General features: G+C 43.1%; 1 protein-coding gene across 8 annotated transcripts in view; it reads left to right on the forward strand.

Moving 5' to 3' along the window:
• OSBPL5 (oxysterol binding protein like 5) overlaps positions 1-16,792 on the forward strand; it is a 172,792-nt gene that overhangs the window by 109,759 nt on the left and 46,241 nt on the right. For 7 of the 8 annotated variants that reach the window (XM_063158624.1, XM_063158629.1, XM_063158626.1 and 4 more), the window contains exons 2-4: positions 2,277-2,433; positions 8,112-8,185; positions 9,225-9,287. In XM_063158624.1, coding sequence (XP_063014694.1) covers positions 2,277-2,433; positions 8,112-8,185; positions 9,225-9,287 — 294 coding nt within the window. Of the gene's footprint in view, positions 1-2,276; positions 2,434-8,111; positions 8,186-9,224; positions 9,288-16,792 lie in introns of those variants that run through there. The other variant, XM_063158623.1, reaches the window with a different exon arrangement.

The following is a 16,792-nucleotide window of genomic DNA, read 5'->3' on the forward strand; positions in this document are numbered from 1 at the left end:
CACATGGCTGGCTGTGTTTTCCTCCCCTCTCTCCTTTCTTTTTTTAAAGTTAGCAGTCAAGTTTTGCATCTCTTCCCACCCAGCTGTTTGCAATCAGAAGTTTGTAAGCAAACTGAGGTTTATTTACATTGCTAAGTTAGCTATGTTACCTGCTGCCTCAGAGATGCCGTTGGCCACAGTGGCAGCCTGGGGACCTTTTGAGCCTGGATGTGTTTGCAGAGCAGTTTCCTGGCCCATTGAGCTGACCGGAGGCAGGGCAGCAGCAGTGGAAAGCTGCAGCCGCCCCTTTTCCCCTGGCTGCCGTCACACAGCACGGCCCTCATGGGGTGCCAGGCAAGGCTCGGCCCGTGGCAGCCCCGGGCAGTGTGAATGTCCTGGAGCTCCAACAGAAAGCCTTTCACCCAGAGCTGTGTGAGGGGGCTGCAGTGAAGTTCTGCTGCTGAGTCTGTGCTGTCTTACACCACTTCATGCTGGGGGCCATGCTGGCACACAGGGCTTTGGGGTTCTTGGCAATCACTGCACAGACCTTGTCCCATCCTCTGCAGGTGATGCAAGCCCAACAGGGGACACACATCCCCTTCAAATGGCAGCTGCAATGCCCAGGGGAGTCCCATTTTTGGGCAGCCCCATCTGCTACCCATCAGCCTGTTGTTGGATGTTACAGAGCCTGATGTCTCACACGTCCCATGGTGAGCTGGGTTCAGAAAGACCTGCTACTCAAAGTGGTTTTGGTAACCCATACACATTGCTGGAGTCCAGCCTGGTTTACATCAAATAAAGCTCTTGGGCACCGAGGCCTTCTCTTGCAGGAAAGAAGGAGCAGATTCTCTCTTGCCTTCTACACAGCAGCTAGTTTATAAAGCTAATGTAGCCTGCTGGGCAAATAAATGTTTAAAAATTGCAAAACCTGAAACATTGGGCCTGTCATCTACGGGGATTGGCAGGGAAGGTGGAGGTAGAGAGCCCAGATAAAACACAGGAGGGGAGTTCCTCACTCTGGGACATATTCATAACACTCCCTCATGTGGTGTCTTGGCTGTGAAGGCGGAGCTCCAAGAGGCTGTTGAGGGTTCCCCATGAAATTGGGGCATTTGGGGAGCAAAAGCACAGGGGTTGTCCTGGGAACAGGAAGGGTAGGGCAGGGTCTTCTAGCCTGTTATCAGCCCTATATCCCTCCTGTGCCATGAGGGTCACTTTAGGAGCCTGTAGGTCCTGCCCCTCAAAACTGCACTGTGACTCTGGGCAACCTTTTATTCTTTGTTTTCCCAGTAACCTAAAAGAGATGGGAAAATGTGGAGAAGCTTTTCAGGAAATGTGTACTATCCTTAAGGGGTTTTCCTTACCTCAGTAACTGTCCACCAGAGAAGCAGCAGACCTTGTGGTGAGGCATGCCCACCCAAAGGCTGGGTTAACACTTCTTACTGCTATCCAGAGCCCTGCCTCTGGCTGCACGTGGGGAAGGAATAAAGCCTGTAACTCGGGTAGGAGACAGTCATAGTATCTGTTTGTAAAGGGTGAGAAAGAACTGCTTGTTAGATGGGTATAAAAAACCCTTCAATTCCAGTCAGGATGGTCTAATGCATTAGCCAAGTGGTGGTAAAGAGCAAAGTACCACCAGTACAGGATGCAAGGAGGCTTCTGGGGACACAAATGCTGGTCTTTATCCTCACAGAGCAGCAATATCTTACTGATCAAACTGCAAGGCTGATCTTAATGCCATTTTAAAAACTGAAATCATCATATTTGCTGCAGTATGAGATAAGAGTGGGAGTGACTGGTGTGATCTCTTGGTGTTCCCTGCAGCCAGTGCAGCTGGTCTTCCTCCACACAGCTCAGATTAATGATGATTTGTGTGGAGATGGTGTAACTCCACGGACACCAATGGAGTTGCATTTATGAGGCACAAAAGCCTTTAAAAAAAAAGAAAAAATAAGAGTTTCAGGGACTGTATACTGAATGCTGGGCACTGAATGGACCTAGTGAGTAGCTGTTAGCCTGATAGATTCTTGTGGGGAGGAAGATGTGACACTGCCTGGATTCACTCAGGAGCAGTGTCCTGCTTCCCTACAGTTTAGAAATACAACACGTCAGCAAATGAGTAATTGTAGCTTCAAACTAATCTAGGCTTTTTCCCCTGCATGGCCTTTTGGCACTCTATAAAAAGATCTGTCACACTGCTTGGGATTAGGTGGCTCTGAAGCAGCGGAGCCATCTAGGTGTGAAAACCTTGATTTCCTGTGTCTTGAAATTAACTGTAATCAATCTTTCTTTTTCAGAAAACCCCCCCAGCTCATGCCATGAAGGAGGAGAACTTCCTTCGTCGCAGGTTCTCCCTCTGTCCGGCCTCATCCACCCCTCAGAAGGTCGATCCTCGCAAGCTGACGCGCAATCTGTTCTTCGGGGCCGACAACGACATCTACCCGCTCAGCCCAGGTGGGTGGCTGGGTGCCACTGCAGAAGGCAGCATTCCTCAGGTGCTTGGCTGCAGGTGGACATCTCAGCATGCTGCCAGAGAAGCAAAAATGTGAAAGAGACAGTGAGAGAAGCTGCTGCAACACTGTACTGGACCCCAGACAGTGCTGCTGTTTGTCATTGCCATGGCATTAAATGGGAATAGAGGGCATGAGAATTGGGGTTTGTAACTGATTGAATGCTGCATGGCCTTACATTTTTAAAATTGCTGTAATGTTTTCAGGCACATCCGCTTCAAGCCACTTATGTGTTTCACCCTAAGCGTTGCACTTGCTTAAAATTTACTGTCCCCATTTGCAGATGTTTAATGGCAGGTTTCCCTGTTCAGATTTAGAGCCCAGGATAAATATCACAAGAGCAAAATTTCTGTGGTTAATGTTCTGTAAATATCTACAAGCACTACAAGTACCAGGAATCTTGACAGGCCGCAATGAATGGCAGACTAGCTTTAAGCATTCTCTTTACATTTTATTTTTTTTTCAGCTTTGAATTTCCTGCCTTTGAATTTTCCACCTTTCTTGAAGGAAAAAGAGCTCATTTTATTGTTTCAGAATTTGTTGCTCACAGTAAACATTGAAGTCTTCCCTTGCTTGCAGTCTGCAGACAATGCTTCTGTTCCAGTCTGTAAACAAGTGCTTCAGGGGGCAGTCACAAGTTGTAGAGCTGTCATCTGCAGCTGCCATGTCAGTTGTAAATAGTCAAATCTCACAGCACCTGTGAGGTCTCAAAACACTGATATCTGGAGAAAGAACACAGCCTCTGTCAAAAGGTTTCAGTGCTCATACAGATGTAGCACTCAACAGACTCTCTGGGCTTTGCAGATGTAGCCCAGAACCAGGTCTGGGTTTCCCGAGCTAATTGTCTTTAAGTGTAAAGGTTTCAAGGGCCTCTGATTTTGCAGGTATTTTGTTTATGAGTGTCTGCTGCAAGGCAGTGGGGAGCCTATTTTCAGCAGTGCTGACTAATCCTGGCTGTCACCGAGGCAGCTGGAAGCTTCAACAACCTTTCAGTAATCAAATTGAAAACAATTTAAAATGGGACACCTAAAATCTCATACATTTCAAACCTGGAGGGACTTCTGAACAGCTGATTGCCCATAAGTACAGTCTGTACAAATATGTGGCAAATAAATAGCTCACTTCTGCTATCCTTGGGAGCTGAAGGGCTGAGTTTCCAGCTTGTATTTGCTTCCCCTTGTTTGAGGTGATGGAGAGCCATATCTTAGAGTTTGCCCAGTTCTTTCTTCAGTCCTTAGCAGTATTTTCAATGCTAAAAAAGTCGCTGACTCCCTCACAGTTATATTTCAGTGCCGTAATATTTTAGAAACCAGGGAAGGTTGAGGATTTCAGTGTGGAGGAGGTGGCTGGAAGAAATTTTCTCTTCCTCAGCTTCCCCCATCACCTTGTTGCTCCTTGATCCCTGCTGGCAGCCTTTGCTGGGCTCAGCAGAACAAGTGCCTTGAGCCACGATGGATCTCCTGTTCTGCTGCTCCCAGGAAACCCCAGTGCCAGTGATGGCTGTACCCCTCAGTATTGCAAAGGAAGAGCACAGGCTAAAGGATTTGTAAAGGAGAGAATATCCCTTTTAAACAAACAGAATTTGCTCCTTCAGTCAGGGGATTTCTTGCAGGCAGTCTGGGGTTTTGTCTATCCTCACTCCTCTCATTTCTTTCCCTGTCCCCGTGGAGCTGCCTTGTCTGTTTGTTTTCCTCATATTTCCTGCAAGAAATATGAGGAAAACAAATATATGTTATTCTTCATGTTCAGCTGCCATTTCCTATGGCAGGCTCTACTTTCACTCCTTTGCTGCTGCTTCTGCCTTGTTTTCCTCTGAGCCTTGTGTGCTTCTCCTGTTCCTCCTGTTCTCACCTACCTTCTCCTGTTCCTCTGAACAACGCTGCTATCACCATAGATAAGCCACAGCTCTGTGTCCATAAGCTGCATCCCATATTTCTCTGTTCTCTGTTTTTCTCTGTTGTTCTACATGAGCTTTCAGTTCTTGAGGCTTTTCCAGTGGCCTGTGTTTTGCTGCCTGAGCCCAGCAGGTTCCCCTTACATGAGCACTGGGCTGGTTGTGTTTGAGTGAGCAAAGCCCAGTGATTTCCTGTCTGGAATTCAGTGAGGTGTGATGTGCTGGAGCTGCACCATCACCTAGGATTCTCCCTCCAACAATGAAGATGTGCAAATAAATATTTCAGAGAGAAGGGAGTGACAGACTTTACACCTCAGGAGAGCACAGGGGATGCAGTTCAGCAAGAGAGTCAATTTTTTTTTAAAGGAAACATATGGGAAATGCAGAGGGCACTATCTGAAATAGCACTTTGGACTTCTTGCCTTTTGCTTGCATACAAAAGTGCTAATTATTCTTGTAACTGAGAGAAAATTGAGTAAGATTTCTTTTTAGAGGGAGCTCACAAATCAGAGGGACATGAATTCTTGTTCCTTGTTCATGTCTGTCTTTTACTTAGCCATGAGGAGAGAGAACCTTTCTCTGTTTTCTGTTTCAGAGGATAGGAAATTTATTGGTATAATATTTTTTACAGAATCTCTTTTTGATTAAGCTGCAAAATCACAGAGTCTTTAAATAAAAATTTAGATTGGCTTATCTGAATACTAAGAGATGTACTTTCACGAATATGGGAATTTTCCTGTGAAGGATACACAGAACTACATTTCAGGTGTTCACATTGGGTCACATGGCTGATATTTACAGCAGAAATTTATCTTATTTGCAATAGCTTTGTCACACATCAGAGCTTATATTTCCTCTTGGAGTTCATCAGTCATGCTTGCTGTATCATTCTTTACAAAGGGGAAAGGCAAATGCACCTGCAGGGCTGATGCCCGGTGGAAAACCAAAGAAAAGGAATGGTTACTGTTCTGAAAAAGAACTAAATATTTAGTTCCTCCATGCATGACAATAATGGATAAAAAGAAAGTATCAGTAATTCTACTCTCTAGCCACAAGACTAGAGTGTTGGCAGTTTTGGTTTTTTTTTTCACAATGTGATGAAGGCTGTTTCCATAAGCACTACTGATTCTCTTCCCAAAATGCTTTTTGTTATTTGGTGCAGAATTTCTGGGCTGCTTTGCGGAGGACCCTTCTTTGTGTGCCCTGGTGGCAACGAGCACTTTAAATTGTGAAGTTCATCTCTCTTTCTATTGTGTGCATTGTGTTTTCTTGATCAGGGAGATAAGTGTTTCACCTTCTATAGCCAGTTCATGTTTAGCTCCTCTGATGTTTTTCTGTGGTTTCCTATTTATTTTCTCGAGGTAGCTGTGTCTGTTGTGCTCTGGGTGAGACTCTCACTTTTGAGTTTTCTGTTCACTCAACTGTGTGGGTTTTTGAGAAACTTCTACATCATTCCTGTGAAGTTTGTTCTCCAAACAAGGGCTGGCCGTCTCCTTCTGCATGGCTGCAGCAGGATTCCTTGAGACAGACAGGAAAGATGAAGGATTCAGAGGGATTCTCTTCTCTGAGAAACAACCTTTTCCTCACAATTTCTAGTAGACTTAATGCATTTGGCATAAGAAACATAGTAGATGTTGCTTCATGAACATGCCTAATGAAGTCTTGTAAATGATAGAGTTGGACATGTTCCATGTTGGAATGTTGCATGTTCCTTTTTTTTCCCATAATGCTCTGTGAGCAGAATTGTCCAGAACCTCAAGAACAGGGAAAATCTCATTGTTCAGGTGGCAATCCTTTTAAATGAATTACTGAGAGAAGGCAGAAATGTCTCACATGCAGGCTTTTTGTACAGCTACAAGCTAGGTGTCAAGCTTTCTTTAAGAAATGAGACATGATAAAGAATGGATGTGAATTCTGTTGTGCTAATAGACACCATTCCCTTGGAGCAGGCAGCAGCTGTTTCCCATTAACTTTACTTGAACTTTTAGACCATATGTTACTTTCCCATACATGTGCAGAAAAAACTCTTCATGGGGAAAAAAAGTGCAGCAGCTACATGGCTTTATGAGTTTTTTTCCATCTTCCTCTGCCTCTTTTAGGGAGAATGGGGGTTATAGAGATGAAAACGCTGTAAGAGAAAGGAGAAGTATGGAGATCCAGGTCCTCGTCCATGCACAGCAGAGCTTATGGCCATCCCACTTGTCATGGTAGCCCAAAGTCACTGTCAAATCTCTGGCCACACACGGCTGTTTGGTTTTTTTTAATTTTTTAAATTTTCTCCTGCCCACAAACATCAGGATTCTGAGTGCACTATTTAGGGCTCAGTGTTTCCAGGGGAGGAGTGACAGCTAAGAAAGTAGATTGAGACATGGGTCTCGTGTTGTGGCATCACTTTACTGTGTGTCTGGATGGGTCCTTCCTCCACTCCACTCCCCCACATGAGCAGCACACGTGCTGTCCCTCTTCTCCCGGGCCTCCTGTGTCAGCATGGGCCCCTGTGGCTGACTTTCCTAACAGTGCTTGGCTTCTTAAAAGGCTGCTCTGATAATTCCAGGAGAAATTATGGTTCTGACACATCTATGACAGTTTCTGCTGACTTTGGGAGAATTGGGGTTTTCCCTTGCTGGTTTTGGGTTTGGTCGTGTTTCCAAGGCTGGCCCACACAGTGCTGGAAGCATTTTCATCAGTTCCCTTGTTTGCAGTGTGCTACAAATGGACTGTGTTTCACTGTCTTGGTAGTTCTTTACTGCATCCTGTATTCTGAAGCTCTGATTGCCAATGATTCTGAGAAGAAAATGACATTGTAATTGGTTAACAATGACTGTCTTGCCTCTAAAAATCTCATCTCATCAGATTCTGTTTTTTTGGCGTTTTATTTAATAGAAGCTCTATGCTTTCTTTTACTCTAAGGCCCTGATTACATTTGGCCAAGAGAGCAGTATTTATCATTACATTTTATTGCTTGGACTAGGACTACACACACTCATGCCAGTATATAATATATGCAAGTTTAGGATATTTGAGTAGTGACTATATATTTCTACAATGATTGGAAAATGTCATAGTCTCCTTTACTGCTCATAAATTTAAAATCTTTCTTATTTTAACAAATAACTTGGTCAGAAGACAATGATCTTCTGCAAGTGGGTTGGGGTTTTTTAATTTTGTTTTACTAATTATGCCTAGATACTCTTCTGTCTTCTGTAACATTTTGTAATCATGGTTATTATTTGTCCAACAAAGCGTGCTATCAAGTGCATCAGTGTAGAGTTGCCAGATACTGACCAAGGAGGATTGAATAGCTGCTTATTAACTGAATTGCTTTTATTATTTGCACTGAACAAGGCATGGGGTATGTAAGGAAAGAACAGACTGTGGTAATGTAATTAAAGAGTGCATCATAATGCAGACACAGAAGGGAGCTGATTAAGGATGCATAAGCAACCTTATTTCTGGCTTTTTCCAGCTTTTAAATGTTGGACTTTGCAACCCTCATGCTGGTTTTCCATGGTGTTTTGAGACCTTACTTTTGAGCAGTCTTGTTACCCAAGCATGAGGATCAAGGCTATTTCAAATTTGACACGATCCTTCTCTGGGATCATGGTGTGCTTGCTCTTGCTCATGATACTTCCCTTGTGTGCTGATAGCAGTAGCCCTTCTCAGGCCATGATGAGCCATGGTTTTGCACAGAATTTCACTGGTTTTGAATCACATTTTTTTTGTTGCAGGAAAAGATGTGGAAGGAAACAGCCCATCATCACTGAAGGATGAGACACCACAGACTCCAAACTCCATTAGCAAGGTACTTTGGGATAGGGAACCATTCCCAGTCTTGCTTTCATTTCTTCTTAGGATCTTATTAATCATTCTTGTCCTTTTTTAAACATGATTGAGAAAGCCTCTCCCTCTGTTTCTGCAGGAACTGTGCATATTTTGAGGGATAGAAAATTAGTGTTTTTGCATGGTTGGGATGACAAGGAAGCTTGCAGTTTTCTCTGGCTTGATTTCACCTCCCACAGAAGAATCTGGTTTATTTGGACCTCATTTGGCAGTGTAATTAGATATGAATAATTATGGCTGGAAGGTTGATTTTGTCAGCAGAGGTGTCTCCTGCTGTTCCTGATCAGCAAGGCAATCATAAAGCTTAATTGTTTTGCAAAAGAAAACTGTAATATTTAGTGTAGTGCACAGCATCTGAAACAGTGAGTGGAGAGCCTGAGAGAGAGCTCTGGGAATTGGTGTAACAAGAGAGGAAGACAAACTAATCAACATTTCCTGAACACAGCTTTTCCATCCAGCTTGTTATGGAGAGCTAAAACTGAATCTAAAGTCCCTGGATCTCACTGCTCAAAACCTGCCTCTAGATCAAGAGTTACAGAGTGCCAGGGTTTGATTTCCTGTAGAGATGGAATCAACCTTGTAATGAGATCTGGCTTTGAGATTCATGTACAGCTTTTTTGGCTGCAGCTCCCTAACATGTTTCTGGAGGGTAACTAGAAATAGAAGTGAGACCAGTTAATTAAATTTTAACTAAATTTATTTTAAACTATGAAGCTATAAAATGCGAGTGGCACCAGCTGAAATGAAAATATAGCACAAAAGAAGCAGCTGCAGACAAGTGATTTCTTGTGAGACATGAAAATAATCTCTTCATCTTCCAGTACATTTCTCTGTGCTCGCCCGGAGCTCGCAGGTTGTTCTGTACTGCACTGGCAGAGGTCAGCACGGGGAGATGATGATGAGAGGAGCTTTGGGAGTATGCAACAAGGACTTGTATACATGTCCTCTGCTATTGCTGGAACCTGGCAAGCTGCAAACCAATCTTGGTTTTGCTTTTTCAGGCAGGTTCCTCAAGGAAAATCAGCCTCCCACTTATCCTGGCAGTGGAGAAACCCAAGGACCAGGTAACTGCATCCAGGGCTGTGTTTTAAAGCTAGATGTTTTGCACGCCTTACATGGAGTGGTGTTGAATTTCCAATGACTTAGAAATGTAAAGAAGAAGGACTTTGTCCGGAGAGGACAGCTCAGAGCACTGAAATGCTGTCCAGAGGGAGTTTAATTTCTGAGATTCAGGATGAACATAAGAATAGGAATGTATTTGTGAGAGGTTTCTGGGTGAGAGCATGGCTCAGCTGTGTTTTCCCAGCCTCCAGGCCTTCCTTGCCATTCAGTCTCCCACAGGGATGTTTTTGAAAGGAGAAGCACCCACGGAATATTTGGGTGCCCACCTAGATTTCATGTCTAGGTGAAATTCACTTCACTCTTCTTAACCTTGCTGTGTTGTACACTACCTTGCTCTCCTCCAGCCATGTTCCTTGCCTTCTGTCATGCTTTGCAATGACAGTAGGGAGCCCTTATTGTGAAATGTCTTGTTACTTAAAAATTCAGGCAAACTGGTGGCCAGTTTGTTTAATATGTAATTTTTCACATCCGTTCAGCTCTAATGCCATAAAATAAAGCCTTACTGTCAGCTTTCACAACTGTAAGTAGGGATCTGTCATGCTATTTCAGTTTAAAAATAAATAGTGATTCCACCTACTTGAACCAAAGGGAGAAGTGTGCTCTAATGGGGTCATATTTAGATTCCTGATAGCAGGGGGGAGGATTAATTGCTGGAGATTGGACTGTAGAGTGTGCTAGTTTAATTAATGGATTAAAAAGTAAATGTGATAGGTTACAGATCCATGCCATGGATATTTGCCCTTCTTTTGGTACAGTAGATATGAAAAACCGTGTTGGAAATCAGTGTTCTTTCAGCAGCACTACTTTGAGGTACCACAGCACATTAACTGCTTTCACTCAGTAGTTAGAAGGAGAGGAAAGCCAATCAAGTGATTCTGTCCCTGGACTGGGGCTTGGGGAACCTCAACTCTGCCTTGGATTCCCTGCATTGCCAAGGCACATTAATTGCATTTCTGTTTCACATCTTCATCAGTGAGATGGAAACAGTTCTGCATTTTCTTCACCCAGGCCATATCCACATTGCATGATGGAGAAGGCTTCAGGTTGCCCAAGTCAGCAGAGAGAATGTGGCATAAAAACCCTATAAATGTCTGGGAACTTGTGAGCTGTGAAGAGTTATCTGCAACCACACTGCCCTGTGCTCATGGTGGGCTGCTCTCTCTGAGGTGTGGACACATCCCAGTTGTTCTGTCTGAATAGACAGTCAAATATTTGATATATTTTTGATACTGGAACATTTGCTTTCAATGTGTTTGTGGGGTTCTTGGCACTATATATATATTTGTAATTTCAGCTGTGGCTTCTTGACCCACATTTTATTGGAATATATTTAGGGCACAGTTTAGCTACATATTACATTGGTAACTTTCTGCAGCACGTTTTCTCCTATTTAATTTTTAAAGTGGAGTCTCTTTCATCTCCGTTTTCAAAGGGAAAAAAAATAGTAGCATACTTATTTCAGATTGTTTCTCCTATTAGTTTCTCTCTGGTTTATAGTCCTTTATCCTTGTTTTCTGGGATGAGAGCTCATAGTATCACCAGACTGTCTCTAAGCCTCAAGCTTGTCTCTGCAAGCAGGTAGTGCAGTTAGCACACACCTGATAGTGACAGTAGATGCCTTTGTTTTGCTTTGTGTCTCATTTGATGCTGTTACATTCCTCTGAGCCACCTTTTATTGCAGGATACAGTGCTACATGTTCTCTTTCTTTCCTGTATTAATTCTACTGGCTAAAGGGCAGCTCAAGTTTCTTGATATGCATGCAGGGCCACAAAGAATGGAGGTATATTTTAAGGGATAGTCAGAAAAATCCTGAAGCTGGAGTTCCGTGGTACTTCACTGTTTCCAGTCTCTTGCTAATGCTGCAATGAAGTCTATGAAATTGTAGGAGTGGGGCTGTTGCATGCACAGTTATGTGATGTATTGGAAGGCAAAGCATTGTGAATGAATTCTGCAACATGTTCAAATTGTTCAGGTCTTTATTGTGTGATTTGTAATCTGGATTATGAATATAACTGACTGCTAGGAATTTATTTTAGCTGCACAGTGGTTTGAAACTACACATACTCATCACTTGAGATTTAAGCTCCAGTTCCCATACTCTCTCAAGCTCACCCTGCTTGATCTGTGAATCATGCTTCTGACTTCTGAGGTAATTCCAGTCATGGCTACACTCAGGACTAACACTGAAGATCATTCACAAATGTGACAGTTTACAAGGGTACCTTTTCCTCTGTTCTCCCTTAGCCAGCAAACCAAGGAATTGTTTGGCAGACAGACCCAGATATTGCAGGAATCACCTTGGAGAGACTCAGGAGTGAAACATCCCCTGTGTGTGTTAAGCTGAGCTTAATGGGAGATTCTGGCCCTTCCAGGTGGTGTCTATGCTCAACTGAACCCTTGCTGTCTTTTCTTTACCATACTTGATGCCCTCCATGTTGTGGATGGAATTATTTTGGAGCCTGTTGTTTCTATGAACACTTACACTCAGTTCCTGTGCCTTGGCTCAGCACACTTTGCTTCCTCAATTCCAAGGGCAGCACTTTAGGGCAGTCACAGTTGTCCACAGAGGGCTTTGCAGCTGATTTCAGCTGAGCAGAGATGTAGCCTGGAGCATCCTGGGAAAATCAGGTTGAAGAGGGGCAGGATTTTGCATGTGAAATGGAAAACATGGAGCAGCCCTAACTTCTGTAGGTACATACAAGCCCTGAAAACACCCAGGTGCCTCACAGAGGTGAATGTGGACAGTAGTAACTCAAAGCTGATAACTTTGGGCAAGCCACAGCAGTGTAATCATGTCAGCATAGATCACTGGTGATTGTAATTCCTTGTTCTAGTATTTCTGACAAGGAAGGTGAGGGGAAGTGGAGATGCTGAAATTGAAATTATTTATTTAAAAATTTAGCAAATCTGGAGGTCCAATTGTTTTTCATTGCTCACTTTCTTTGTTTAATCTCAGCCTAGGGACAAAAAGCTGTGCCTATAGCTGGAGGGAAAATCAAAACTGCTTCAGCTTTCTGCTGGCACAAAGTCTATGATAGTCATGTGAAACAGCATCTTTCTCAGTGTCCAACTTCCCATCTTGCCTCAAATGTTCTCTTTAAATATTCTGACCTTGCAGAAGAAACTTCCCATGCAAGGCACACTTAAATGATCAAATAGAAATCCTGTGAAGTCTGTGATTTTTTCTTTATTTACCATAGTTTGATGCAATGGAGCCAAGGATTCCACCAAACACTGGTATAACTTGATATTTGAAGTTGCTTGGATGACTGAACTTCACCAGTTATTTTCCCCAGGTGCTGCTGTCATGTCAACTGTTTATATGTACAGGCTTTTCAGTTTGTGCTAATCATTGTGCTGTTTCAGAGTTGTAAACACAGTCACTGTATCTTTGTAACATTCTTGAAATAAGAGGGCTCATTACCTTGGGTTTTTTTCCCAAATGGAAAGTTTCAGTTGAAGATTATTCAGCTTGCTGTAAAGCAGCATATCAGTAGAAGGGCAATCTTTCCTACAAAGGTTCTTTGTTGGTAGGAATTGTTTCACTGACTCAGCTGTGCTTTGGATGAGCTGTTAATTCACAACAAAAGTAAAAAAGTTTTCAAAAAGAGATGCTTATAATATAATGAAACCAAAATTGCTTACTTTTGGCTGAGAAATCTGTGAATATTCACATAAATAGTAAGGAGTTTCTCAGTTGCAATGTCAAACTCAGCTTTTCTATAGTTTTTATACTACTTAAACAACTTTTCTTTCATTTCTTTTATTTCTGTGTGATCATGATTTTTAGCAATTATATGTGGAAAAGATACTGGAAAAATTACATCTGACTAAGGACATGTCACTGATTTTGTGAAGCATAACTTATGACCCCGGCTCCTTTTGTTCTGCCTTTAAATTCCCATCTGATCTTGTCTTTCTCTTGCTTGGATACAAAGAAGACGAAAGGGCAGCTTGTAAGCTGTCACTGCTGTTACCATGCAGAGCACAGCTTGAGAATGACTTTATTTAAAATCTTTCTGATTTGGAATAATTCTGGCTGTTGTGCAGCAAGGATTGCTTGAGCTAAGGAACAGGATATTCCTCTTGCTGTTGTCCTAGGCAGGGCTGGCATGCTAATGGGCTGGCATCTCCCACACCAGAGTTGATCACAGGCTGCTTTTCTGTGAAATGATTTGATTCCTCTTGGAAATGGAGTCACCAAAAAGACTCTGGATCAGAATAGCACTATTGTGAGGACTCTGCATGCTCTCTTAAAAAGCCTGGCAGAAGTGTTAGGGTATTGTGATGACTGCTAACAATCAGCAGTGAATCTCCAGAGCTCCAAGACTGAGATGAAAGGGAACAGAAACTTAACTGGGATAAAAAGTATATTTTTGAGTACAGTACAGCCCATTGTCAGCAGCAAGGTCATCACTCAGTCCTGAAAAGGACAGGTTTGATTAGAGAACTGAAAAGGGACAACAATTTCTTCTCCCTATGAGTGCTGCAGCATGTTCTGGTGAAAGTTTCTGGCAGAATGACAGACTTCCCTCTTTATGGGAACCAGTATCTGGAAAGCCTACTTACTACTTTCTTATTAGAATACTCCAGTGTGCTTTTTCTTTCTTTAAAAAGGACACGAATTCCTTACTCTCCCATTGTACAAAGTCTCATTTGTGGCCAATATTGTTCACATATTGTTGCAAAGAGTGGGGGCCAGATTCTGGTACCCTGCACAAGCATTATCCCAGTGTCCTTGGAAAACTTGCTGTGATGACAAAAGGCTTCTCTTAGTTTTCTGCCAGGCTGAGAAAGGCAGGGCAGTAGAAAGACATCATTAAATGTGCTTGGTATGTCTTAGCAGTGTGAGACCCTGCTGTGTCTTAGGAATCTTTAGAGCTGATTGCCCAAATTTACTGAATCTTATGTATGCCACAAGGTACAATCAAGACCGTTAGGACAGATTAATGTAAAAATATTAAATCATATTATTTAATCCTGGGGGAGCAGTCATTACTATCAGCAGCATGGAAACCTATGGTATGCTGTCCTGAGGAGTTAGATCCCACCTGTCCTGTGAGAAAGCAGGAACTTTAGACCCAGAAACACAATGCTTTTCACTCTGTAGATCACCAGTTTCCTTGCCAGCAAGCTGCTGTTTCGGATCAGTGATGGTGCATCCTCATAGGCACAACAAGAAGCAAAGTTGGGAGGGAGAAGCAATCAGTCTGCCTTGATAAAAACTAACTGGGGAACTGTCAAAAGTCCCAGGTCAGGCACATCTGAAAGCTTGTCCAGGCTGCTAGTTAAAACCATGGCTTAGTTGTAGTAACATTTTCTCTCTCTTCATAAAGCATTTTGCAACCATCTCGGGGAGCTGTGATATTGGTCACACAGCTAGTAGGTACATTACAGCTTTTGGGACATAAAGGCACAGAAACTTATTTTCCCATGCCTAGAAATTCTTATATGGGCAGTGAGTACCTATGTTACTGCTTCTTTCTCATCCTCTCTCAAGCCTGTCTTGGTGACCACCATCCCTGTGTCCCTGTTTCCCCTTACAGGCCAGGTTCTCACAGATTCTGCATGTCCAGGGGTAGCCCAAACCTGGGGAAGGGAGTCCCGGAAGGAAGCAGCACAGTGGTTCAGGAGCCACCAGAGCATCCTCTAAAGCTCTTCATCCAGCTGCTTTGACTAAGTGAAGCGCCAGTATGGAATGGTTTCAGACAAGTTCCACTGTATTTATTGAGCTCCTGAAGGCTGTGGGGGTGTCAGGGGAGATTATCCCTTCATCAGCTGTTGTGTGCTGTGGTTTGATGGTGTGCACAGCAGTATTGGCTGGAATTGGGCACCAGTGTCCTTGGTCATGGAGTCATCTCTCCCAAAGAGTCAGAATCAGTGTCTGTCTGTGTGAACATCCCAGGTTTAAAGCCTTGTGCTTGTTCAACTCTATTTTTAGCATGACCCAGAGAGACTCCGAGGAGGAGGCAGGGTGGGGCTGGTGGAGCAGTGGAAGTGCCTCTGTCTGTGTCAGTGCCAGTTCCCCACGAGCTGCAGGTCTAGGCTCAGGTTTGCTGTGGTTGGAAGCATTTCTGAATTCAGCTGCCAGCAAACTCCCCAAGCCAAGTGAGCTTAGGGGCCAAAATTTCATTCTTTATATAAAGTGCTAAGGTGTAATTTTCTGTATAACCAGTAACTGTAACTTGCTTTAATTACTTGAGAAAAAAGCATTCTCTGTATCCTGATGCTTTGCAGACACCTGAGCAGTATTTCCTAGAATCTTGGGAACATCTGTGCTTTTGCTGCCTCTCACACTGGCTAATGAGGGCTAGTACACAGTGTTTCTTTCTGTGTCTGATCCCTCAGGCCGGAGGGAGTGAAATTACTGATAAACAATTGGCTCATAGTTGTGTCTCAAGGACAGGACATTCTTCCTGCTAATTGGGAAAAAGGGGGAGAATTCTTTTGACCGATTTCAGAGGACACACGTCTCGAATCATGAAAGCATAATCTGCTAATAATTCTGAAGGATTCTTGCTCAGAGATATTTAGGCACTTGGAAAGGTTTCTTTATAGAGAAAGGCTTATAGCTGATCTCCCAAATGGTTACTACTGCCCTTTGAAATGTGACAAAGACCCTGTGGGCACCACTCTGCTCATTTGTCACATCTGTGCAGTGGTCCCCACCATAAATCTTGTGGTTTTACAGTAAAGTCCAAAGCACAAAATACGAATCAGAGACTGCATTGCAGGCAGAGGAGGCAGGCTTAGCTTTCTGTGGAAACAAAACCAGCAAACACTGAATAGCTTTCAGGAGTCCTGGAGATGGCCTTTTCTTTGAGTGGATCCAAGTTGACTTGTGAGCTAAACAGTCAGATCAGGGCTTTCCTTGGCCTTTGTGTGTCATCATAGCATTTTCATTTCTCTATGTTTAAAGTATCATGTGTAGTTTTGGTTTTAGTGAAAGAATACTACAAGGGGATGTGAGAACAAGTAATGGGTTCTACAGTGACTGTGGCTCTATTGCAAATTGCAACTTCTGCCCTGATTTCTATTTCTGTATAATCTACAAGGAGTTTTGCTCAGTTTAGCAGGCACTCTTATCTCCCATTTTTGCTCCTGCCCCTGTCTCCAAGGTATAGTTGGTGGCTTGTTTGCTGTGATCTGGTCATGTGTTTCTGTGGTTTTTTCTCTGAGTCATGTGAAAAGGACTGATCTGGCTGTCATTAAACACTTTCCTGGTCACACTAATGTACAGTATAGTTCGTGGCTGTAGTAGCTCAAGAGGTTTCTGTGTCACTGGGAGGGAAAGAGGAAGTGTGTCTCTTCAAACTGAAGGGGCTGTAAAATTATTACATCCATTTGTGACATCAAGGAGAGAAATTCTGAGAGCCTGGTGGGTTTGTTTCACATCATAGCAGTGAATTTATAAATGAGAAATATATTTGATACATTTTTTCCTTA

This window comes from Melospiza melodia, chromosome 6, assembly GCF_035770615.1.
Source record: "Melospiza melodia melodia isolate bMelMel2 chromosome 6, bMelMel2.pri, whole genome shotgun sequence".
In the NCBI taxonomy this organism is placed as follows: domain Eukaryota; kingdom Metazoa; phylum Chordata; class Aves; order Passeriformes; family Passerellidae; genus Melospiza; species Melospiza melodia.